General features: G+C 29.7%; 11 protein-coding genes across 11 annotated transcripts; 4 read left to right on the top strand and 7 right to left on the bottom strand. All coding sequences in view use genetic code 12, as the record gives it.

Moving 5' to 3' along the window:
* Nucleotides 1–5826: 5826 nt before the first annotated feature.
* DFJ63DRAFT_25567 (putative hexose transporter) lies at nucleotides 5827–8002 on the top strand. The gene has a single exon (XM_064904477.1). It carries the CDS (start codon nucleotides 6075–6077, stop codon nucleotides 7713–7715), a length of 1641 nt encoding a protein of 546 aa, XP_064764888.1. The 5' UTR covers nucleotides 5827–6074; the 3' UTR covers nucleotides 7716–8002.
* A 188-nt stretch (nucleotides 8003–8190) lies between these two features.
* Nucleotides 8191–9453, top strand: DFJ63DRAFT_321750 (tRNA dihydrouridine synthase; the record flags this gene model as incomplete). Its single annotated transcript, XM_064907357.1, has 1 exon — nucleotides 8191–9453. One exon carries the CDS (start codon nucleotides 8191–8193, stop codon nucleotides 9451–9453), a length of 1263 nt encoding a protein of 420 aa, XP_064764887.1.
* Nucleotides 9454–9743: 290 nt separating this feature from the next.
* On the top strand, nucleotides 9744–10103 carry DFJ63DRAFT_310697 (uncharacterized protein; the record flags this gene model as incomplete). Its single annotated transcript, XM_064905635.1, has 1 exon — nucleotides 9744–10103. One exon carries the CDS (start codon nucleotides 9744–9746, stop codon nucleotides 10101–10103), a length of 360 nt encoding a protein of 119 aa, XP_064764886.1.
* Nucleotides 10104–10185: 82 nt separating this feature from the next.
* Nucleotides 10186–11596, bottom strand: ARA1 (D-arabinose 1-dehydrogenase (NAD(P)(+))). Its single transcript, XM_064904478.1, has one exon. It carries the CDS (start codon nucleotides 11246–11248, stop codon nucleotides 10268–10270), a length of 981 nt encoding a protein of 326 aa, XP_064764885.1. The 5' UTR covers nucleotides 11249–11596; the 3' UTR covers nucleotides 10186–10267.
* MAF1 (RNA polymerase III-inhibiting protein) lies at nucleotides 11596–13624 on the bottom strand. Its single transcript, XM_064904577.1, has 2 exons — nucleotides 13406–13624; nucleotides 11596–13236 (listed from the first exon to the last, which is right to left on the bottom strand). Exons 1-2 carry the CDS (start codon nucleotides 13409–13411, stop codon nucleotides 11944–11946), a joined length of 1299 nt encoding a protein of 432 aa, XP_064764884.1. The 5' UTR covers nucleotides 13412–13624; the 3' UTR covers nucleotides 11596–11943.
* Nucleotides 13625–13838: 214 nt separating this feature from the next.
* Nucleotides 13839–15506, bottom strand: RAD57 (putative DNA-dependent ATPase; the record flags this gene model as incomplete). The annotated part of the gene is made up of 1 exon (XM_064905634.1): nucleotides 13839–15506. One exon carries the CDS (start codon nucleotides 15504–15506, stop codon nucleotides 13839–13841), a length of 1668 nt encoding a protein of 555 aa, XP_064764883.1.
* Nucleotides 15507–15653: 147 nt separating this feature from the next.
* On the bottom strand, nucleotides 15654–17111 carry DFJ63DRAFT_316804 (uncharacterized protein). Its single transcript, XM_064906736.1, has one exon. The coding sequence runs from the start codon at nucleotides 16905–16907 to the stop codon at nucleotides 15792–15794; it is 1116 nt and encodes a 371-aa protein (XP_064764882.1). The 5' UTR covers nucleotides 16908–17111; the 3' UTR covers nucleotides 15654–15791.
* A 156-nt stretch (nucleotides 17112–17267) lies between these two features.
* IPP1 (inorganic diphosphatase) lies at nucleotides 17268–18642 on the bottom strand. Its single transcript, XM_064904576.1, has one exon. It carries the CDS (start codon nucleotides 18493–18495, stop codon nucleotides 17629–17631), a length of 867 nt encoding a protein of 288 aa, XP_064764881.1. The 5' UTR covers nucleotides 18496–18642; the 3' UTR covers nucleotides 17268–17628.
* A 148-nt stretch (nucleotides 18643–18790) lies between these two features.
* On the bottom strand, nucleotides 18791–19750 carry SPO11 (Spo11p; the record flags this gene model as incomplete). The annotated part of the gene is made up of 1 exon (XM_064907778.1): nucleotides 18791–19750. One exon carries the CDS (start codon nucleotides 19748–19750, stop codon nucleotides 18791–18793), a length of 960 nt encoding a protein of 319 aa, XP_064764880.1.
* Nucleotides 19751–21226: 1476 nt separating this feature from the next.
* Nucleotides 21227–22217, top strand: DFJ63DRAFT_327216 (uncharacterized protein; the record flags this gene model as incomplete). Its single annotated transcript, XM_064907627.1, has 1 exon — nucleotides 21227–22217. One exon carries the CDS (start codon nucleotides 21227–21229, stop codon nucleotides 21932–21934), a length of 708 nt encoding a protein of 235 aa, XP_064764879.1. The 3' UTR covers nucleotides 21935–22217.
* DFJ63DRAFT_25859 (uncharacterized protein) lies at nucleotides 22081–23082 on the bottom strand. Its single transcript, XM_064904544.1, has one exon. The coding sequence runs from the start codon at nucleotides 22930–22932 to the stop codon at nucleotides 22228–22230; it is 705 nt and encodes a 234-aa protein (XP_064764878.1). The 5' UTR covers nucleotides 22933–23082; the 3' UTR covers nucleotides 22081–22227.
* Nucleotides 23083–23184: the final 102 nt, after the last annotated feature.

Genomic DNA, 23184 nt, shown 5'->3' with positions numbered 1-23184 from the left:
TTGTTATATATTATTTCTCGTAAACGCTATAAAAATAAGTAATATTAGCTCAAATTTGGAAAAATCAAACTCTCCTTGAGAAGATTGTTATTTTGTAACACCAAACATGTGATAAGAAACCCATTGACCGCAATAAGCACAATATAAAGCTTTTTTTTTTTTCCAAATTTGTTATAGCAGCAATGGATCACGACCTAAAATCTTTTTTTTTTTTTCCAAATTTGTTATATATTCTTACTCTAAAATACTATAAAACTATAGAATTTATATAAAGAGAAAGTATATAACTAGTTGAGGGAGAGAAAGGTTAAAAATAAGAATTATTTTAAACTTAAAACTCTCTTGATTTGATGATAAAGTAGCTATTTTGTAAGATTTGATTGAAAATTGAAGATCAATCTAGTGATTTATTTAAAGATTATGAATGTAGAACGATACCCATGATGAAATAAAAGAAGAGTTGAGCGGTAAAGCTGAACCTTCTTTTTGTAGGATGTATCGTCGACGTCCTCGTAATTTAATCCAAAATATATTACTTCAGCTTTACCGCTCAACTCTTCTTTTATTTCATCATGGGTATCGTTCTACATTCATAATCTTTAAATAAACCATTAGATTGATCTTCAATTTTCAATCAAATCTTACAAAATAGCTACTTTATCATCAAATCAAGAGAGTTTTAAGTTTAAAATAATTCTTATTTTTAACCTTTCTCTCCCTCAACTAGTTATATACTTTCTCTTTATATAAATTCTATAGTTTTATAGTATTTTAGAGTAAGAATATATAACAAATTTGGAAAAAAAAATTAAAGAAGACCACATGGATGACATGAAGGATATACTCAATTTTCCACTACACGATGTTAATCCGTCTTGGGCAACCAGGGTGGGTATGGGCTTCAAGATATAGGAGTTCAACTTTCTGGTAGAAGAGCAAAATCCATCTATCTAATGCTAACGGATTCTCATCATTTAATGAATGTGGTCTTTGTAAAAGATAGTGAGACTTGGACTTACATCTACTAACGAGATCCTCAAGATCCGTTTTATTAACATATAATGTAGTCATAATGATTAAACTATATACTTGTTATTTTCTAAAAAAACAAATTATAATATATAAAGTAGGATATTTGGCACTATATATACTAATATAAATAGTATATATCAGCCCCTATTCTCCTATTAACAACCCCTATTATTCTTATTATCAACTCCTTATTACTCCTATTATAAACACCCCCTTTCATTCTTCTAATTTCATGTTGTTTTGTTTATCAAATATGATATTCTCATTAATGTTGAATTGACAACCTTTTGTTCCAAGAGAGTTTTAAGTTTAAAATAATTCTTATTTTTTTAACCTTTCTCTCCCTCAACTAGTTATATACTTTCTCTTTATATAAATTCTATAGTTTTATAGTATTTTAGAGTAAGAATATATAACAAATTTGGAAAAAAAAAAAATTGTTCCTTATATCAATATTTAAGCAATATTCAACAGTCTTAAGAGATAAACTGTTGAGATTTAGCCTTAAACCTGATAGCATAGTCATCAATGTCAACCTTTGAAATGAATATAGAATATATAACAAATTTGGAAAAAAAAAATAGAAGACATATTCGTATGTATTATACTTGTTATTCTATATATCTATACACTTAAAACAAAGGAAGGGAATATTTATACTAATTCCATATGGGATAAATAGCCCCTATTACCGTTATTACTAATTCAGTTTAGTACATAATTAATTTCTTTTTATAATAGTTATTTGGTTTATCAGTGACCATTTTCAATGAATCACTCCATTCATGATTTATGAGTGACCTCTTTGTATAAATCACTCCATTTATTTCTTTTGCAATGGCATGATAATTCGCAACTATTTGCTCCTTATATCCATTTACAACAGCCTCCGATAAGGTAAAATATGTTGAAGCCCGAATGAATATAATTGCCTCCCTTAATGTGCCAATAACTGCAACGTAGAAAGGTTACCAATACCAGAGATATAGCAAAGATGACGATGAGTATCAATAGGTAACGATTTGGTAAGCATATCAGCAGGCATATCTTGAGTGTTTAAATAATGAATACTAAAATTTTGCCCAATATGGCTTCGAATGAAATGAAAGCACCGCTTGATATGCTTTGTGCGATTATGAAATACTGGATTAGTAGCAATTTTCATAGCACTTTGACTATCGCAATGAAGTTGAATTGAATCTAAATCTAATTGTAATTCCTCGAACATCTCTTTTAACCATAAAAGTTCTTTACCAACAAGACCCAAACTGTAATATTCAGATTCAGCAGTGGACATTGCAACAACTTGTTGCTTCTTGGATTTCCAAATGACAGGAGATTGGGCTATTTTGATAATATGTCCTGAAGTAGAACGACTATTTGTAACGTCACCGCACCAATCAACATCACAATATCCAAGGATATCAAATTTGGGTGTTCTAAGATATAATAGGCCAAATTCGAGTGATCCACTAAGATATCTAACAAGTTTTTTTCCCAGCTTTGAGATGGTAGCTCGTAGGATTGTTGAGGAACTGCGACAAATTGGAAACAGCAAAACTAATGTCAACGCGAACAGTATTTGCGAGAAAAAGCAATTTGCCAATGAGGCTACGATATTCTCGATTATCAGCTGGTGTAGCACCATCAGGAATATCTTCAAGATGTTGGTTAGGAAGTAATGGGGTTTGCACTGGATTAAGATCTTCAGGCACAAGATATGAAGCAAAAATAGACTTGGTGTAATCAGTAGCAGCAAGAGCCTTTGAACCATCTGGAAATTGAGTAATATTGAGACCTAAAAATTTGGAACAAGCACCTAAGTCCTTCATTTGGTAATGTCTCAGCAACACAGCTTTGACTTGTTCAATTTCATCGATACTGGTTCCACTGATGAGAAGATCATCTATATATAATGCAATTATGATAATACCAGCAACAGAATGGCGAATATAGAGACCATACTCAGATTCTAATTGTTTGAATCGAAGCAGTTGTTCGATTAAAAGTTTGATTCCATTGATAAGCAGATTGTTTAAGGCCATAAATGGACTTATTTAGCTTAAGCACCTGTTTGGAATCATTTTCATATCCAGGAGGTTGCATGAGATAAAGCTCTTTCTCTCCAAATCAGCATTTTTTTTTTTTTTTTTCCAAATTTGTTATATATTCTTACTCTAAAATACTATAAAACTATAGAATTTATATAAAGAGAAAGTATATAACTAGTTGAGGGAGGGAAAGGTTAAAAATAAGAATTATTTTAAACTTAAAACTCTCTTGATTTGATGATAAAGTAGCTATTTTGTAAGATTTGATTGAAAATTGAAGATCAATCTAGTGATTTATTTAAAGATTATGAATGTAGAACGATACCCATGATGAAATAAAAGAAGAGTTGAGCGGTAAAGCTGAACCTTCTTTTTGTAGGATGTATCGTCGACGTCCTCGTAATTTATGAACAGCAAAGAGGTATCGATTGAGAGCGATTAATTGGTTTTTATCCAATTCTGGATCGATGGTTTATATAACTATGATTTGAAGAATACTGATTGATAAGGAAAATGCTCTTTTTGTCTGATAATTTGAATATTCCTAAAGTTTCAGTATTCTTCGTAACAATGCCCTTCGAGATATTAAAAATCAAACATTGTTAAGGAAAATAGTGAACCAAACATGGAAAATAACCTTCGTAAAAACTTGGGGATCATATTCAAGCATTTCGTCTGTCAAGTTAGCTGAATACTAGGTCTCCCCCAAAATATCGGGAAAATTTTTAATAATAAAAGGGTATCTTTCTCAAAATGGAATACCTACCTTAATGTCAAAATTTTGAAAGGTACCCTTATTGAATCCAACGGGTTAATTTTTAAAAATTCTAACCCCACCTTTTTTAGCTAGGGGTAAAACTTTGCAACATATAAAAAAATACTAGAACGCAATGTTGTGTCAAGCTTAAACTGTAAAAATTTCTCCGTCAACACCGATTCATCATTTCTATACTTTAGTTTGCATTTGTTGTCAAGTAAGACCTCTCAAGACTGAATTGGATAGATTACTATTTATGGCAGATCTAACAAACAGAAACAGATTTGAAACATCTTTCTTCAAGTTTCCAAATCAAGTAAACGTCCCGTTATCAAAAGCCACTATTATCGATTCAACCTGTATTAACGACTAATATTTTATGGGTAGGAGATGGTTTATTTTCTGAAGTTATAGTGCAACACAAAGCTCTGCCGTACTAAATTGACAGAGTAACTGATTCTTCGTGATAACGCCACAAGGTTACTTCTCAATTAATTAGGTTGAAGAGTCAAGTCGTATCGACAAAAGAATACTCTATTCATGATTCAACATGAACCCACTTGAAATGTTATTGATATGCGCCTTGCTACATTCATCTATGTACAGTAGAAAATATTTCTCAAACATAACCTTATTATTAAGACCCAATTTGAAAATCAAATGGGGGTTAACAATAGATTAAATTTGGGGGCTGACAAATTGCAACGAATGACCAACTAGATTGGCACGAGTAAGATTTCATTATTTAGTTTCAAGAATAGGTTAGAATGGATTTATATCAACCCCAATGGTTTTGATATTACAGTTAATCTGGTGGTGGTGGTGGTGGCGGTGGTGATATTGTAAATTTATAATGAAATGATGATACTAATCATAAGGGATTGGAGTCATATAAAATCTGTTGCCTGATTACATGTGTCTATTTCAAACGGACAGAAATACTGTTTTAGGTAACGGAATTATGATAATTAAAAAGAATAAATGAACACCAAAGAAGCGAATGAAGATAAACCTAACCACTTAACAATTTTATAAAAAAGTGGGGAAAATTCTATAGTCGGTAATGGACCGATAATACCTTAGTGCGGGACGACACATGAAGGAACAATAAAGTAAAATGTGGGATACGCGCAATATATGGGGTAAATAATAAAAATTCGATTCAATGCGGCGCACTGATACTTAATCTTACTTCTTTACATTGAACGATAGTATACGAAACAGAAGAAGAATACTGATCTAATGTCAAACCATACCAACAAAGTAGCATTAGTCTAAACAAGCTTTACATTGTAAAACACTAATGAAAAGTGGTTTGCTCAAACATATAGAAATACAAACTAATCGGAAAATCGATATATAATTCCGAGGAAGTAGATTTCAAATTCAGTACACTATCAAATATGGTAAGATATCCTTTACTTCTTTGAGGAATTGATATAAAACAGTATCAAGGATTGAATTCCTATTTAGCCTTTTATCAAGTTGAGATATATCAGGAAATTTATCAGAAATTTATCATAACATTATTCAATATTGTGATATTACCGATCATGCAATATCTGGAATAGTTTCCTAGTTGGCCTTTATTAATCTGGGTAGGGAAGTTTTCCCGAGTATGATCAGCATCAGGAACAATTTTAGCATCGAGACTTGTAAGAAATACTATTACAATTAAGGAAAGCCACTTTATTTTGTGGGGTATTTTTAAAATTCTTTGGGGTAACGAATAATCCATCAAACCTGTAAAATCTTATACGCTTTAAATTGTAACATACCAGCTTCGCGTCTCACTTGGTTTTTAAAGTCATGTATCTGGTAATTCCTTTAATTTCTGTTTGATTGAAAATATTTGTAAGATAGGTTGATGTCAATATTGTTTGCGGGGAATTCAACTGATCCTCCACTTTTTTTACACAATCTTAGTAAATGTTGCAAATAATAAAACATGTGTAAAATAATAAATCCTTTGGTCTTATTGAATGCAAATTTATTATTTACTATTCAGGTTAGGCATAATATCTAAAAATAAAAATAAAATCAAGTGTTTCGATTAATTTTTAGTATATAAAGACTTAAATAATCCTTGAAGTATTATCAACATCTGAACATTATATTTTTAGTATCATATTATATTTTTAGTAAGTTTGGCTTCTATTTCATTTGAAAATATCTCTCACTGGTTGTTGTACAGATAAGCAAAACTAAATTCAACAGCTACAAAACTTGCAACTATGTCGGACTCCAAGATTGGTTATACCAAGGAGCAAAATGATTCAATTTCAATAACTGATAAGATTCAATTACAACAGGAGTTGTTGAACACTGAATCTGTTGATAACTATCTTTATCTTGAGAAGTCTTGGTGGAATTACTCTCACTTTCGTTGGTTACATTTCTACGTTTTTTTGATTACCTTAACTTCTACTAGTAATGGTTATGATGGTTCTATGTTGAATGGTTTTCAATCGTTAGAAACTTGGAACAAACATATGGGTTACCCAGAGGGTTCTATCTTAGGTGCCCTTTCTAATGGTACGACTTTTGGTTCTATTATCGCCTTTGCTACTGCTTCCTATCTTTCTGATAAATTTGGTAGAAAATATTGTATTCTTGGTGGATTAGTTGTGTGTGTAATTGGTGCAATTTTACAAGGTGCATCTTACAACTATGCTTTCTTTTTGATTTCAAGAATTATCATTGGTATTGGGTTTTCAACAGCTATGTGTTCATCACCTTCATTGATTGCAGAATTATCTTACCCTCCATACAGAGCTACTTGTACTGCTTGTTATAATACTTTGTGGTATTTCGGAGCTATTATTGCTGCTTGGGTTACTTATGGAACAAGAAACATCGACGGTAATGCAGCCTGGAGAGTTCCATCTTATTTACAAGGTTTCTTACCTCTTGTTCAACTTTCTTTTGTGTGGATGGTTCCCGAATCTCCAAGATTTTTAATCTCCAAAGGTAGAAACGAACAAGCAAGAAAAATCTTACATAAGTATCATACTGGTTCTTCTGACGACGAGAGAGCTCATAGACTTGTTGACTTTGAAATGAGAGAAATCGAAGCAGCTCTTGAATTAGAAAAGATTTATTCTACATCTAGATTCGTTGATTTCATTAAAATTAAAACTTTTAGAAAAAGATTATTCTATATTTTATTTACTGCTTGGATTATGCAACTTTCTGGAAATGGTTTAGTCTCATATTATTTGAATAAGGTTTTAGATTCCATTGGAATCACTAGTCCTACTAAGCAATTACAAATTAATGGTTGTTTAATGATCTATAATTTTTTCATTTCGATCTTTGCTGCTTGTGTTGTTTACAAATTCAAAAGAAGAACCGTATTTTTGAGTTGTATCTCTGGTATGTTGCTTACTTATATCATTTGGACAGCTCTATCTGCAGTTAATCAAAAAACTAATTTTGAACATAAAGGTTTGGCAAATGGTGTCCTTGCTATGATTTTCCTTTACTATCTTGCTTATAATTTTGGTGCAAATGGTTTACCATATTTATATATCACTGAAATTTTACCATATTCCCATAGAGCAAAGGGTATTAATCTTTTCCTGGTAGCTCAAAATATTATTCTTGTCTATAATGGTTTTGTTAATGCAGTTGCTATGGAAGCTATTGAATGGAAGTATTATATTGTCTACTGTTGTATTCTTGCTTGTGAATTAGTTATTGTTTACTTCACTTATGTTGAAACCTATGGTCACACGTTAGAAGAGGTTGCAAGAGTATTTGGAGACGAACCTACTACCCATTTTCCTCAGGCTTCTTCCCAAGTTGAGAAATTGGAAGTTGAACATGCTGAGAACACTAGTGATGGTTCTTCTAAACGTGTTCTTAACGTTTAAGTATGAAGTTTTCAGTTAATTGATTTTGCTCTTCTTATTCCTATTCATATTGATATGAATCTATTATTTCACAAGTATGAGTTTATTAAAGACTTGATATTCAGTCTGTTAGTTAGTTTTAGTTTTATTAATGTTATTGATTAATATTTTATAATTCCTTTAATGTATCTAACGTAGAAATACAATACTATAGTAATATTAATCTATTAAGATTGCTATGATTGCAAAACATTTAATGCGGTCGTGCGAAGGCGATGATTTCTGCTAACAAAAGATCATCAAAAAAAAAGAAATTTTAGAAGAGCTCTTTTTTATTTTTATTTTTTTTTGGCTACAGATATCTGATGTCTTAATAATTATAATTCAATTTAAGTTAATGCTAGCTAGTTTTGTTAGTGGTAGCAGGAGTCGACTATTCAACTTTCCTATTAGATTATTATCATACAGTACTACTACTACTACTTTCAATAACACCATGACTGTTACTGAAAAATTAAATGGTCGTGAAGTATATGATGCTATAGGCCAACCTAAAACCATTGTTGCTCCAATGGTAGATCAATCAGAATTAGCATGGAGAGTATTATCCAGAAGATATGGAGCTGACTTATGTTATACTCCTATGTTTCATGCTAGATTATTTGCTAATGAAGAGAAATATCGTAATAGTATGTGGAGTTCTATGGATGGAGATAAAGAAAAAGATAGACCATTGGTTGTACAATTTTGTGCTAATGATCCTGAGATGTTACTTAAAGCTGCCAAATTAGTTGAAGATAGATGTGATGCTATTGATTTAAATTTAGGTTGTCCTCAAGGTATAGCGAAAAAGGGGAAATATGGAGCATTTTTAATGGAAGATTGGGATTTGATTTATAAATTAATCAATATTTTACATGAAAATTTAAAGATTCCTGTTACAGCCAAGATACGAATTTATGAAGATAAAGAAAAATCATTAGAATATGCAAAGATGGTTTTAAAAGCAGGAGCTCAATTTTTAACTGTTCATGGTAGAACAAGAGACATGAAGGGTCAAGCAACTGGATTAGCAAATTGGAAAGTGATAAAATATTTGAGAGATGAATTACCAAAAGATCAAGTTTTCTTTGCTAATGGTAATATTTTATATCCTGAAGATCTTGAAAGATGTACTGCGGAAACCACATGTGATGCTGTGATGTCAGCCGAAGGGAACTTATATAATCCAGGAGTTTTCTGGACTAAAGATAATGATAAAGATAAACAATTTGCCAGAGTTGATAAAATGTTAAGAGAGTACTTTGAAATTGTGAAAAGTTGTGATGGTGTTGCATCTAGACATGCTATGAAAGCCCATTTTTTTAAATTATTGCATGCATTTTTGAATGTTCATAAAGAATTAAGACCAGTCATTGGTAAGACCAGTGTTAATTCTGATTTCAGTGAATGGGAAAAAATTGTGGTTGAAGTAGAAGGTATAGTTGAAAAGATTTATCAACAAGATAATATTGAAGAAATAGATGTTATTGAAGTAGGAGGAGTTGAAAAATGGGGTGGTTCATATAAAACAGTTCCATATTGGAGATGTCAACCATATTTCAGAACTGTTGATGGTGAGAAACAAAATACCAGATCTTTAAAGGTTGCTGGAGAAAGTGAATTAATAGAAGCTTCATCATCAGTATCCACTTCTGAGAAACATAAGATTTCAGAGCCATTAGAAGAAATAGAAACCAATAAAAGGGTTAAAGCATAGAAAGATAGTAAAAAAGTTATATATTTCCTTTGTAAATAGAAAAATAGAAAAACTTACTTGTTGTAACTGTAAGTCTATGGAATTAAGTATTGAAATAATTGATATCATAAAAATGCATATTTGCGCCTGATAAATAAGACCTCAGCAAGCCTACGCGACGAATATATGGCTCCAAATTATATCAGATAAGACGTACGGCTATATCATAAATTTAAAGTCAGAGCTTACAAATATTATATAAGTAACTAGAATAGTCAGTATAAAGTTCTCCTCAATTGAAAGGTGTTTTTATGATTAAACGTCAAATCCACTTTCTTTGTGTTTCAAACATGCTATTTTTCAAAGTTGTACTTTTGACAATCATTGTTTCAGGATGTGTCGCCTACTCTCCAGCAACTTGGGTTGTTTCTCACTTAGCTATTAGTTATCTACTTACGACGGTTTCCTTCGAACATATATTTTACCAAAGAATGATAATTGTATTAGTTGGTCTAAGCCATATTCAGGAGGCCACAATTAACATATACAAGAGTTGTCGTGTTTCAGATAATCCGAAAGATGATGATTCTACTTGCCATAAAGCTGTTTCAGATACCGTTATTGGGGTTGGATTAGGTACAGGTATATCAATCTACCTGCTTTTGGAATGAATGAAGTAAAATGGATCATTGAGTGTTACACCTTTCAATTTGGTCGGAAGTTGCTAAAGCATACATAATAAAACATACCAACATATATTTCCCTTGTATATATAAAATAGAAACTAAACTAGTTTAATGTTATTGAGGGGTTATAATAGAACAATATATATAATTTAATCAAATACTTTACTAAGAGTATCACCAGTCCACCATTTAAATCCAATTCCATAACCCCATTCATCAGTAATATATCTTTTTGGATTTTGAGCACCAATTTGATAAAGTTCATCTAATTCTTCTTTAGTTAATTGAGGTAAACCTATAATACTTTTAATTCTTTGTAAATTTGATGATCTAGGTAATACAATTCTACCTTGTAAAATATGATAAGCATCGGCAATTTCATTAGTTGATACACCATATTTTTCAGCTAATTTTTGAATTAAAGGAAGTTTTACCACAGGTGCTCCATCACTTCCGACTGGAGAATAAGCTGCAATTAGAATACCTTGATTTTGGAAATATTCCACTAATTCTTGTTGAGGTAATTGAGGATGATATTCAATTTGGTTAACTACTGGTTTATGTTTTTTAATATGAGGTAATAGAGTTCTATATTTTGGAATAGAATAATTTGAAATTCCAATGGATTTAACTTTAGTAGTATGTTCCACAAGATCTTCAAGTTTATTATAAGTTTCAATGAATTTAGTTCCTGTAGCTGGATCATCATCATAAATTAAATTTCCATCTTTATCCTTTGGAGCCGGTGGTTGACCATTTTCATCACCATGTAAAGCCACTGGCCAATGTTGTAATACTAAATCAACATAATCCAATCCTAAATCTTGTAAGGATTGATCAACTGATTTTTCAGGACTATGCCAAAATGATGGCCATACTTTAGTAGTAATGAATAATTCTTCTCTTTTAACAATCCCTTCATCAAATAATTCTTTCAAGGCTTCACCAATATATTTTTCAGTACCATAATACCAAGCAGTATCAATATGACGATAACCTGCTTTAACGGCAGTAATAACTTGATCTTTAACATCTCTTGGGTCAGTGGCAGACACAGTACCAAGACCTAATGCTGGAATGGTCTTTCCATTGTTTAATTTGAAAACAACGTCAGTAGCTAATGAAGGCATAATTAAGCAATGGATTGGAATTGAATTGAATAAAGGTAAACTGAAAAATGATAAGAAATCAGATAACCAATGAAATTGATGGTAGGGAGATTTTCTAACTACTATTTATATAATTGACGATGGAAGGTCTAGAGAGGAGGAGGAGAATTGTGGTTATTTGTTGCTTATTGTCGGAATAAGGTGGGGTGCAGAGTGGGGGAGCAATATCGGAAAAAAAAGTAAAAATAAAAACTGTAAATCTTTTTTAAAGTGTTTGCTTTACTTTTGCAATCAAATAGTTTGATTTTGCAATTAATTGGTTTGATTGTATATATCTAACTCTTATTCTACACTATTCATCAATATATTCAAATTCTGATTAGGATTTTATCATGTTAAATAAAGTATAAATAATGCATTATATATCAAATAATTGTGAAGAAGTATAATAATATAGATATCAAAAAAGAGCAACTATATAAGTTAAAATAAAAAAGGTATAATAAATTATTAATAGCAATTAGCAAACGTACAATAAATAGTCAACAGCTAAACAACAACAATAATTAGAATAATCACAGTTTAGTCCAAGCAAATAAAGTACGTACTTGAACATTTGTTATTTTTTTGTTTTTTTTGGGGTATGGTTTTCTCTAGTTTCTTATGTGTTTTTTTATGGATTAAGTTAGTATTTTCCTAGTTTTTTTTTAATTAATTCAAATTTCTATATCCCCTATCACATCATTATCTTCTTCATCATCATCAAGGATGGCATCTTCATCGAGGTATCTTGAATCATCATCATCATCATACACCACATCGATATCATCATCATCATCTTCATGACGAATTATCTCTTTATCACTATTTCTATTTCCATTATGAATTCCATTTCCATTACTACTATTTATAGTAGAATAATGAATTTGATTAATGGCAGTTAAATAAACAAAGGCAACTCTCTTTTTCTTTTTATTATAAATAAACCAATAATAAGACCACATGGTTTGATAAGGATAATTTAAATCTTCTAATATAGATTCATCACTGGGTTGAAATTGATAAATTTGACATAATTCAGGATTGAAAGCGATAGGAGGGGAATTATTACCATTATTTGAAGTAGTTGATCCACTCCTTGAATAAGGATGTGAACTACCGTTATTATTGTTGTTATTATTATTATTAAAACTATTCTTTCTTGAATTTGATAGTATAGGACCTCCTGATTGAGCTGATAAAGATGGAGAATTCTTAATGGGAGACAGAACATCCATATAAACATTTATAGTATCCCATATCCAATTTAAAATATCTTCCTTTTTACCTAATGATATCATTATATTATTAAATCGATTAATTAAATCTTCTGGATTATGAATTCTATGAAAATTTTCTGTAGTTGGTTGTAAATTTGAAAAATCATGATCAGGAAATGTAGTATTTAAAATAGCAATTAAATAAGCAAAGGTCTTTCTAGTGGTAACATTCTTTAATGGTCCAAAAGGGGATTCATCAATAGGACCTTCTAATTCAAATGAAGTTTCACCTTTCAATGAATTAGTTAATAATGAAGTAGCAGTTCCATTTCCATTATCATTGGTATTATTTATATTCGTATCATTAGAAGGAGCCGTAGTGATTATACTTATATTACCTGATTTTGAAAAATTGGTGGTACTACTACTACTAGTACTACTTTGTCTTCTATCTCTTTCAGTAATGGTTGAATAACTATCTCTTCTATTGATAAAACTAGCCGGTGGAGAAGCACTACTACCAAATAATGAATGGATTGAATTCTTTCTTTCCCATTCAATCGAACGAGATAATTGATTATCCTCTATGATTTGATCTAAATGTTTATCAATCGTTTTAAATAATTTACGATCAGACCCAATCGGTTTAGTAGTAAATAAATCACATCCACCTTTGATAACTAAACTATTATCTTGAGAATTAAAGTTTAATTCTTGATTCACTAACTCAATATCTATCTCATCAATGAACTAAAAATTAGAAGTTAGTATACAAATGTAAATAATGTAAAGTGACGTGATCGCGTTTTACCAACAACATGGTGGGTGACCATCCCACCAGAAATGTTGCTAAAAGAACTGCAACCGCGTCGATTTCATTCGATTTAAATGGATGCAAACCCATCTGTCATACACATACCTTCATATTAAGTTGTTTGGTTGGGGTATAATTGAAGATTAAACTAGTAGAAAGTGAATTTCAGTTAAAGTTTAAATTAACCCATGCTTTTCTTTTATTGTTCTGCTCGTTGTTTGGGTGATTATCTTTTTTTTTTCTTTTCTGGTTGTTGATATCGGATGCATAATTGGGACAATGGACACGACCACTCACAAAATGGCAACTCCACTTTTTATGTAAAGAAAGTATAACATTAATTAAGTAATTAATATGTCAATAAGTAATGGAATGAATGATAGTGTAAATCAATTGAATATATTGCTTTTTATTATGGTATTTACATTAACTTCTATCTAAATTTTTTCTATCAATTTGACCGTCATTAGTGCATGCGCTACCAATAAAATCTAATATCATACCCAATTTTGATTACTCTCAACCAATACTCATTCAATTAAACTTCAAATAATCCATTATCAGTGATGGTAAATTCAATTTTATCATTATCATTATCGTTATCATTATATTTGGAGTATACTACTTTAGCATATCTTTCAACTTTCCACCCTTTAATTAAGGCTTCAATGGATGTAGTTGAATTCAATTGATTAAATGATCTTTTTTTCGTAGTAGTAGTAGTAGTAGTAGAATCTTCTCCCTCATTATTAACATTGAATCCTTCCATCAATTGTTCATAAGTTAAACCCGTCTCAGGATCAACCACACTATTATGATTCGTAACTTCTAACCAATCCTTTTTATCCTTCATCAATGGTTTATATGTTTTCATTAACATAATTCGAATCGGAATTCGAATTGACCAGGGATAACCTAAAGTTGGAACCACTCTTTTGGTATTAAGATTACCTAATTTATGTAATTTTAATAATAAATCTCGTTGATTATTATAATCTTCATCATGATTAGTTAAATTCTGTCTAGCATATCTTGGATCGAAAGTTTCTCCATCAGTATTCACTCTTTGATGTTTGTTTTGAGGTTGATTTAATGATTTTTCTAAATGATAAGTAGTTAATTCTAAATCTTTCGAATTTAATTGAAATTTAGCCTTTGGTAAGGATTGTTGTTGATCATGTAAAATAATATTTGTATCCCAACCACTGGTTAATCCAATTTGAAAATTCACATTTAAGGGATTTAAAATATCTTCCACTAAAAAATCATCATCATTATCAATGGTTGAATTTATAAAATCACTAACTTGATTTATAATAACTATAGCCACATTATATCTTATGGCTAATCGATATAGATGACGATTTAATAAATATAAATAATGATTCTTTAAAAATCGATTATAATATTTCGATGATTTATTTTGAAATTTTTTAATTTGAATTTGATGAAGTTTATAAAGCGGTTGAAAATCAGGTAAATCCTTTAATTGATCATATAATTTCGATATCTTATGTTTAAGATAATTACAATTATTCAATGAACCTTCTCGTCTTAAATGTTGAGCAATACTATCAATAATAATAAGATTGACTTTCCCATCTAATTGTTGTAATTTGATTGGTAATTGAGTATAGATAATATGATCCTGACTTTCAAGATCTTGACAATAGATATAGGTTATGTTATCCAACAGAACACGAGGATCATCATTATATTGATTTTTCATATCATTTAATCGTTTAGTTTCAAGAAATGATTCCGTAGCTATGAATATCGATTGATTCTTTTCCGTGGATAATAATTGACTTCTTAATGCTAATTGACTTAATAAATGAGATTTCCCACATCCACTTGATCCAAATACTTCAGTTAATTCTCCTAATGGGATTCCTTTCCCACCTAATTGTTTATCAATAGTTGGTAATCCAGTTGAAATAAATGATGGTTCATCGTTACTTAATTCATGTTTTATATCTATTTTGGGGATATGATTCGATAAGTCTTGTTTCAAACCATCTAGATAATCATCCACCTCACGAATCGATCGACTTGAAAGTTTTGATAATTGACTTGATTGTTTATTATAATCATATAAGATTAGATCACTAATGGTTTTACCATTATTTTTAAAAATTGAAATTAAAGATGGGAAATCTTGAGATGAATGGATTTCACTGCTATTTAATTGTTTGAAATCATCCATCCAATGTCGTGAATCCTGTATTTGATATTGTTCTGGGGTGACTTATAGTTATCTATTTATAGTGGTATATTTGACGATAGTTTCAATTATACGCGTTGCAATTTTTACTAAGCACAAAAAGTTACTATATCAAAAATTAAATATTATGTATTAAACGACAAACAACAAGCTCCAGGCTGAAACATTAAATAAGATAAACAGTATAGAGAAACGTGTATCTAAGAAAGAGGGAGAGGGGGGGGTGTTAATAAACAAATAAATAAGTAAATAAAACTAAACATAGATTTAAGATAAGTTTTCACCTCCTTTTGGAATCATATAATCATTACTCTTTAAGAATTTGACTAAGAAACTTGGGAAAGTCAATCCAAAGGCAGTACCAACTCCACCAGTTTTACCAATTGGAACCACTAAGACAGTACCTGGTTTCTTGTAAGCTTGTAAAGTTACAGAATGATTATCATAAACTTCATAATCAAAGGTAGAACCCACATTTTTAACTTGACCATAAATGATATCAACAAGAGATTTAACCCCTTGAGCCACAACATCACCAAAGGCAATAACTTCATGATGATTATTTAATCTAAGGTAATCATCAGTTTTAATGAAACCATCATTATCTAAATATTGACTATATTTCTTTAAGAATTGAGAATTTGGAATCAATTTAAAAGCAGGAATAACTAAATCAAATGATGTAGTTGAACCATCATTAAATTGAATTGAAGTAGGAGTAAAAGATTTAGCCTTTTTATTATTAATAACTGTAACATTTAAATCTTTTAATTTTTGACTAGCTTTATCACCTTGACTTTTATTTAAAGTTGGTAAAGGTTGAGATGAACCAGTAAATAAAGTAATTGATTTTGAATCTTTATATTCAGTTCCAATTTCACCAGCAAGTTCAACCCCAGTAGCTCCACCTCCAATAATAGCAATCTTATTAGCATTTTTAATATCTCTATTTAATGATTTAATTGATTCTCTAGTATAAGTTGAATCTCTTTCATTATCCAATTTAAAGGCAGGATGTTGAGTAGTAGTACCAGAAGCAATGATTAAATTATCATACCCAATAGTTTCATTATTACTGATAGTAACAGATCTATCATCTAAATTAACATCAGTAACATAACCTTTAATTAATTTAATGGAATGAGGAGTATTTTGAATATATTTATTAAGAGCTTTCTTTAAATCAAAGAAGATTTTATCGATCTTATCGGTTTCAATAGCAACTCTTGGAGTACCAATATTAAATAATGAAAATTCAGATGGTGAAATCACCGTAATTGATAAAACAATATTTTTAGAATTATTTTTTGATTTAACTAACGTTTTTAAAGCAGCAATGGCGCCAAAGGAACCACCAATGATAACAACTTCTTTGGATGACATGTCTATAGTAATCTATATCTAAGCTTAGTCTATCTTATTGTATACTTATTGTAAACTGTATAAAGTGGAAATCAGATGATATATTTATATACTGCAAAATTTATTTGTTGATACTCTAAATTTTGTTTGTGCCACCGGATTTTAACGGTGGTTTCAATTTTATGACAAATTCAAAATAAAATTTGCAGTACTTTTTTTTTTTTTACTGCGGAAAATAATATGAGCTTTAATTGCTAAATTCAGCCTTACCAGGATGGAATTATACTTATTTAAAGTTATATCAACTCTACTATGGTAACGTTTTATGTAATTCAGTCCTTATTATTACTAAAGTCTCAAATTAGTAATTAATTTATATATTTATTTTTTATTTCTCCCCTTTTATCACCGAGTCTACATCCATAGTTAACATAAGTTAAATATCAATCTACATCTTCTCTCCTCTCCCTATGTTGTTTTTGTAAACTTACGTATGTTTATTACTACTGTTGTTATATAGTTTACGAAAGTTGTATCCTTTGTTCAAGTTAATAATGATAATGATGATGTTAGTAATAAAACCTAACCCCGATTCACATATCAAAATAAATATTTACCATTTGTGTACTTGTTTAACTATTAAAATATAATTTGAGCCACAGTATCATCAACCCTAATTAGATCAAAATCAACTTTATGTTTCAAAAAAATAAAAAAACTACCAACACATATACTAATTAGCTTAATGAGCACCACCAGAAATGAAAAACCATTTATCAATGGATTTATCAATTGGAGCAGCTGGTAATGGATTAGCAGCTGGAATTTCACTAATAGCAACATCAGAATAATATGGACTTGAAGTTAAAGTAGTATTGGTTAAATCAATACCCTTGGAATCAACTGATTTACCAGCAATTAATTCTTTCCAAGCTTCAGAACATTCATTAATAACTTCTTCAGCATATTTCTTATTTTTACATTCACCACTAAAAGCAAATTGATTTTCTGGTTTACCATCTGGAATCTTATAAATTCTAAACCATTCATTGGTGGCTCTTAATAATCCTGGTAAATGAGTTTCAACATCTTCAATATCATTTAATTTAGCTGCAAATGGATCTTTAACATCAATAGCAATGATTTTCCAATCAGTTTCTCCTTCATCTAATAAAGCCATAACTCCTAAAACTTTAACTTGTTTAACTTCACCAACAGTGGCAACTCTTTCACCAATTTCACAAACATCTAATGGATCATTATCACCCTTAGCTTTGGTTTCTGGATGAACATGATTTGGATCTTCCCAAGTTTGAGGGAAAGCACCATAATTATGAATATAACCATGATGAGGAAATGAATTACGAACAAATCTTAAATTACCCTTTTTAGTATCTTGAATAATTGGATTTAATTTAAGATCTTTGGAAATTTCTAATTTAGCATTAGTCCATCTTGGAACTTCAACAATCATATTTAAAATAGTTTTTTCTTCATTAGCATATAATGGAATATCATGAAATGGTGAAACTGGTTTACCATCTTTTTCAATATAAGCCTTGTATTCTAAGGTGTGAGCAGCACCAACTTGACGAGTAGTGTAAGTCATATTCAATTGATGTTTTGAATAGAATTGAATCGAATCGAAATTGAATTGAAATCAGAAAAGGAGAGTTCCTTTTAAAAAATTGGAGAATTTGGACAAAAAGACGTCTGATTGACCAAAAAAATTTGAATTTGAGCCCAACACACGCCGGAGTATAATATAAAATCATCATTTTTGTCTATACATGGGAGAAGAAAGTCGTGTAAAATGGGTTGAAAATGGATCACGTGTTATTAAATAATAATTTTTTTTCTTATACCGGGGTGGGTCGTGTAACTTTGATCAAATTGCAAATTTGTTATTTCCTATCCATCTTGATCTTATTGATATAATAATAATCAATCTTATTCAAGATATAGCCATTGATTACATCATTGTTTAATAAGTTCATTTCACATTTCTTAAACATTAACATTCCTCTAGTTAATTCTCTATGACAATCACTATAAGGATTTTTAATTAGAAAATTCTGAATTAATTTAAAGTCTCGTATAGAGATATTTAACCATCCTTGATCATAATCTAATAAATAAACACCAGCATGATATAATGAATTTGGATTATTATCATATTGTTTCATTATATTTATACCATAGATATCAGAATCAACAAATGCCAATTTTAAACAAGTACATTTTAGACAACTATTCAGCAAATAATTATAAAATGTTTTAGTTAAATTATCAGGAAATCCTTTACCAGTTATAACAATTAATTTAATTCCCATATTTTCATAATAATCCTGATATTTTTCATTTAATTTCATATAATTACAAAATGATTTGAAAATAGCTTCCTTTTCAATGACTATGATGACAACTATACTATTCTGATTATCATATTTGTTCATAAAATCAATATCATTATAAGCTATAGGGATCAAAATAGGATCTAACTTATAACTCAACTCAATATTTTGATTGATTATAATCCCATTACCATATACTAAACCTTTCTGACTAGGGAATATCAATAAATCATTAGTTAAACTCCAATTTAATGAAGTTTCAACCATTTGAACCAATATAGCTTTACAATTCAATTGATTCTTATTATATAGTTCAACATCTTTATAATAAATATCTCTAATGGTTGTCTTATTAGTTTTCAAATGTAATTGTAAGATTAATAATTTTAAAGTTTTGATATAACTAAGGAATTTATTTGGATTATTAAATTGATTAGAAAATTGATTTATATAAATGAATTTTGATCTATTCTTATCATATAGTTGAAGACATAATACAGAATTACTCATAAATAAGTTAACTTTGATGGATTGCCAAATTTGAAGTAATATATCTAATCTATTTTTGGGTTAGTTAACCTGTTGCAAATATGAGAGCAAAGTATGGTAAGAAGATACTTACTTTTCATCAGAATTAGTGGAATCAATCATAAATTTGATATAACATATATCATCATGTCCCTTACACGATGTATTTAGACTTGTTAGATTCAAATGATGTTTCATTATGGTTTATTTCATGGTTTACTGTAGGAATCATATTGAATTTACAGCCAAGATTAAGATTTTTAAGTATATGCTGAGATGTCCGGGTAAATAACAATAAAATACATAAATAATAATTTTAAACTATTTGCTGCAATAATTTACAATTACAAAGTAGCTAATTACAATCTTAACTCTTTAATAAATCATGATAACTCTACAATAATATTGAATACTTAATTACTTACTATTTAATAGGGTGCAAATGATGGTATAAATCCTTTTTTGCAAAATTGATTCCTATTCAGGAAAGTGGTCGTGTACTCCAAAGAAATAAATTTTCGCCATTTGTGGAGGAAAAGGGGACGGTCATTACGTAACTCCTAATCCAGACTTAATTCCATTGTCATGATAACTATTTTTAGATGTCAAATTAAAACGGACGGCTTAGTTGTATAGACCTGGGTGATAAGTTCCGCAGTCGGTATTGAAATAACTAATATACTACAAACCTTTTGTAGGAGATACATGGTTATAGTCGGGGTTCTATAAAGTTAATAAATAAGCAGATTCACAGCCCAGCCCCAACCTTGTCATAATTAAGAGTTGAAAGTTGCAAAGTCACCTATTTCGGTCTTATGAAGACTAGTTATACCCTATCTAACAAACTATAATTTTTGTGGGATCAACCGATTTTTTTTAATTTCAATTAAACAAGGCTCAAACCAGAATCAAAGGCAAAATAAATCATCATTACTTTTCTCTTTTGTAATTTCTTAAATTATTTATTCAACTCTTTCTTCACTTGTCTTGGAAGATATCATCATCTACGGTACTATCAACTTAAGCTATTCATTTTGAGTTACATCTCTCCTAAAAAGTATATCTTGTCTTTTAATTTCTTGTTAATTAGTATTTCTCGGCTTAGGAGTCCACACCCATTTTCATTTTTTTTCTTTAAGGCTGCCGTTTCTCCCTGATCACAAATACGATTACGGTAACTTTTTTTTAAATATATAAACTTTCTTCTTCAGATCGTTCAATCATCACTTTCAATTCAGAAGGAAAGAATCATATCGTTAAAGTTAGCTTGTTACTTAGCTGATTCATTTATACCTTACCTTGTTTTTTCAGCATTATCGTTGTTTTATATACTATTTCAGTTCTCCATTTTAGATCTTAGATCATATTTTGAAAAATCATTATTTTATAAAAAAGGGAAAAAGCATTACTTTGCATCATCACATCATCAAATCAAATTAAGTTAACAATTTGAACAAAATGGCTATATTAAAATATACTGATCTCGTCATTAAAAGAGAAGATGGTTGGAGTTCTGGAGGTAGTGGAGCAAGATGGGCCTTTTTTGGGATTTTCCTTGTTCTTGTATTGTTTGTGGTATTAGGTACTTTAAGAGCTAATAAAAAGAGAGCTCAACAAGGTGCTCAACCAATATATGGTACCAGATGGTTAACTCCTCCAAACTATAGACAATCTCAAAATCAATATAATCAACCTGATCATGTAAGAGATCCTGAATTACCCAGTGCTTATGTTCCAACTTATACTGAAACTGCTAATGAATATGATATGGGATTTTATGATAATCAGGGTGAATTCCATGCTAATCCAAATGCCAAAGCAGTAGATTTAGCTCCTCCAAATCAAGCTCATGCTAGAGATTCAAGTCCAACTGATCGTGGTCCAGCTACTGATTTAGATCATGATATTAATGATGATAATGATCATGATGATTTATTCAGACGTCCATCTCAATTTCCTCCAAGAAGATCAACCCAAACAAGTACTTCAATAAATGCTAATATAGATCCAAATACAATAGGAGCACCATCAGGACCTCCTCCAACTTCAACATCATCCATACCGGGAGCTTTCCCAAGTCCATCACCTGCTACTACTTCACCAATTCCAAATGTTCAACAAATATCATATTCACAAAATGTAAATTTTGCTACTCGTCGTTTCTAATGGTTTTTTTAAAAAACGCCTTCCCATTATTTGCTAGAGATAAATTTCCATTGGATCTTTTTATCAAAGTATTTTTTTATTTAATTATTATTATTATTATTATTCATAAACCAACTTCATTTTGCTTTTGCTCCTTATCACGAGACCTCGCTACTACGTTATCTTCTTTACGACATTTTATATATGTATTTATTAATTAATGGAATATATTTTTAATTCTTCATGTAATTATTTTAAGAAAATGAAGTCTTTTTTTTTAATACTTTAATTTTTATTTTATTGTAAGATTGTTCTTATTTTTGTAAGATTAATTTATCAATTTTATAACTAAAATGAGAACTTGAAGGTAATAATTTATTATTATCAAATGTTCTGGAAATATTTAATTGATTAAATCTAATATCAAGATCTGATTTTCGTATAAAATGACCTGATTTTAATTTTTCTTCTTTAGTCATTTTACGATGTTTTTTAACTAAGGGTGATTTAGTATGGTTAGTTGCTTTAGTTAATTTTGGAGTGAAATAATTAAGTTGTTCAACAGTTTTAGGTCTAACCATTGGTTTGGTTCTTAAATAACGAATTAATGAAGTTGACCTATTATTAGCAAGACCAAAATCAATCTCAGATAATAAATATTCAAATAATTGACCAAATGGTTCATCATCATCATCATCATACAGTTCATAACTTGATTCATCTTCATTTTTGTATAATATCATTGATGCATTTTCAATAAATGAAAAATCATCTTCATCATCATCTTCAAAATGTCTATCATCAACAAAGTCTTGTAATTGTCCATCTAAAGTCCCATCATTACTACGGTCATTTAAAGTCGATTCATCATCACTATAAGATTCACCATCTTCAGTTTGTTCTGAAGATGCATCATATTCTTCATCTCTAGTTGGTTGAGGTTGGGGTAAATCATTAGATGCTATATCAGAACCGATAGCATGAAACGTTCTAAACTTTAACATAGACGCTTTAAACATTGGGTACAAGATTTTATAATAAGAAGAAGATTCATAAAAAGATTATATAATTTAAGATTTATAAAAATGCTATTAAATAAATAAGCATCAAATATAGATGATAGCTATAATAAAAAAAAATACTTACGTTGTTATGCTGCAAAAATTAATGACCCAAACGAAAAAAAAAATAAATTAAATAGAAATTTTTGCCATCCATAACAAATATACATTTTGATTAAAGTAAGAATAAGTAATAGAAATATATTAAAG

This window comes from Scheffersomyces coipomensis, assembly GCF_036884675.1.
Source record: "Scheffersomyces coipomensis strain NRRL Y-17651 chromosome Unknown DFJ63scaffold_1, whole genome shotgun sequence".
Taxonomy (NCBI): Eukaryota; Fungi; Ascomycota; class Pichiomycetes; order Serinales; family Debaryomycetaceae; genus Scheffersomyces; species Scheffersomyces coipomensis.
The sequence above is the reverse complement of the archived record's forward strand: the minus strand, read 5'-3'. Positions and strand labels throughout refer to the sequence as shown.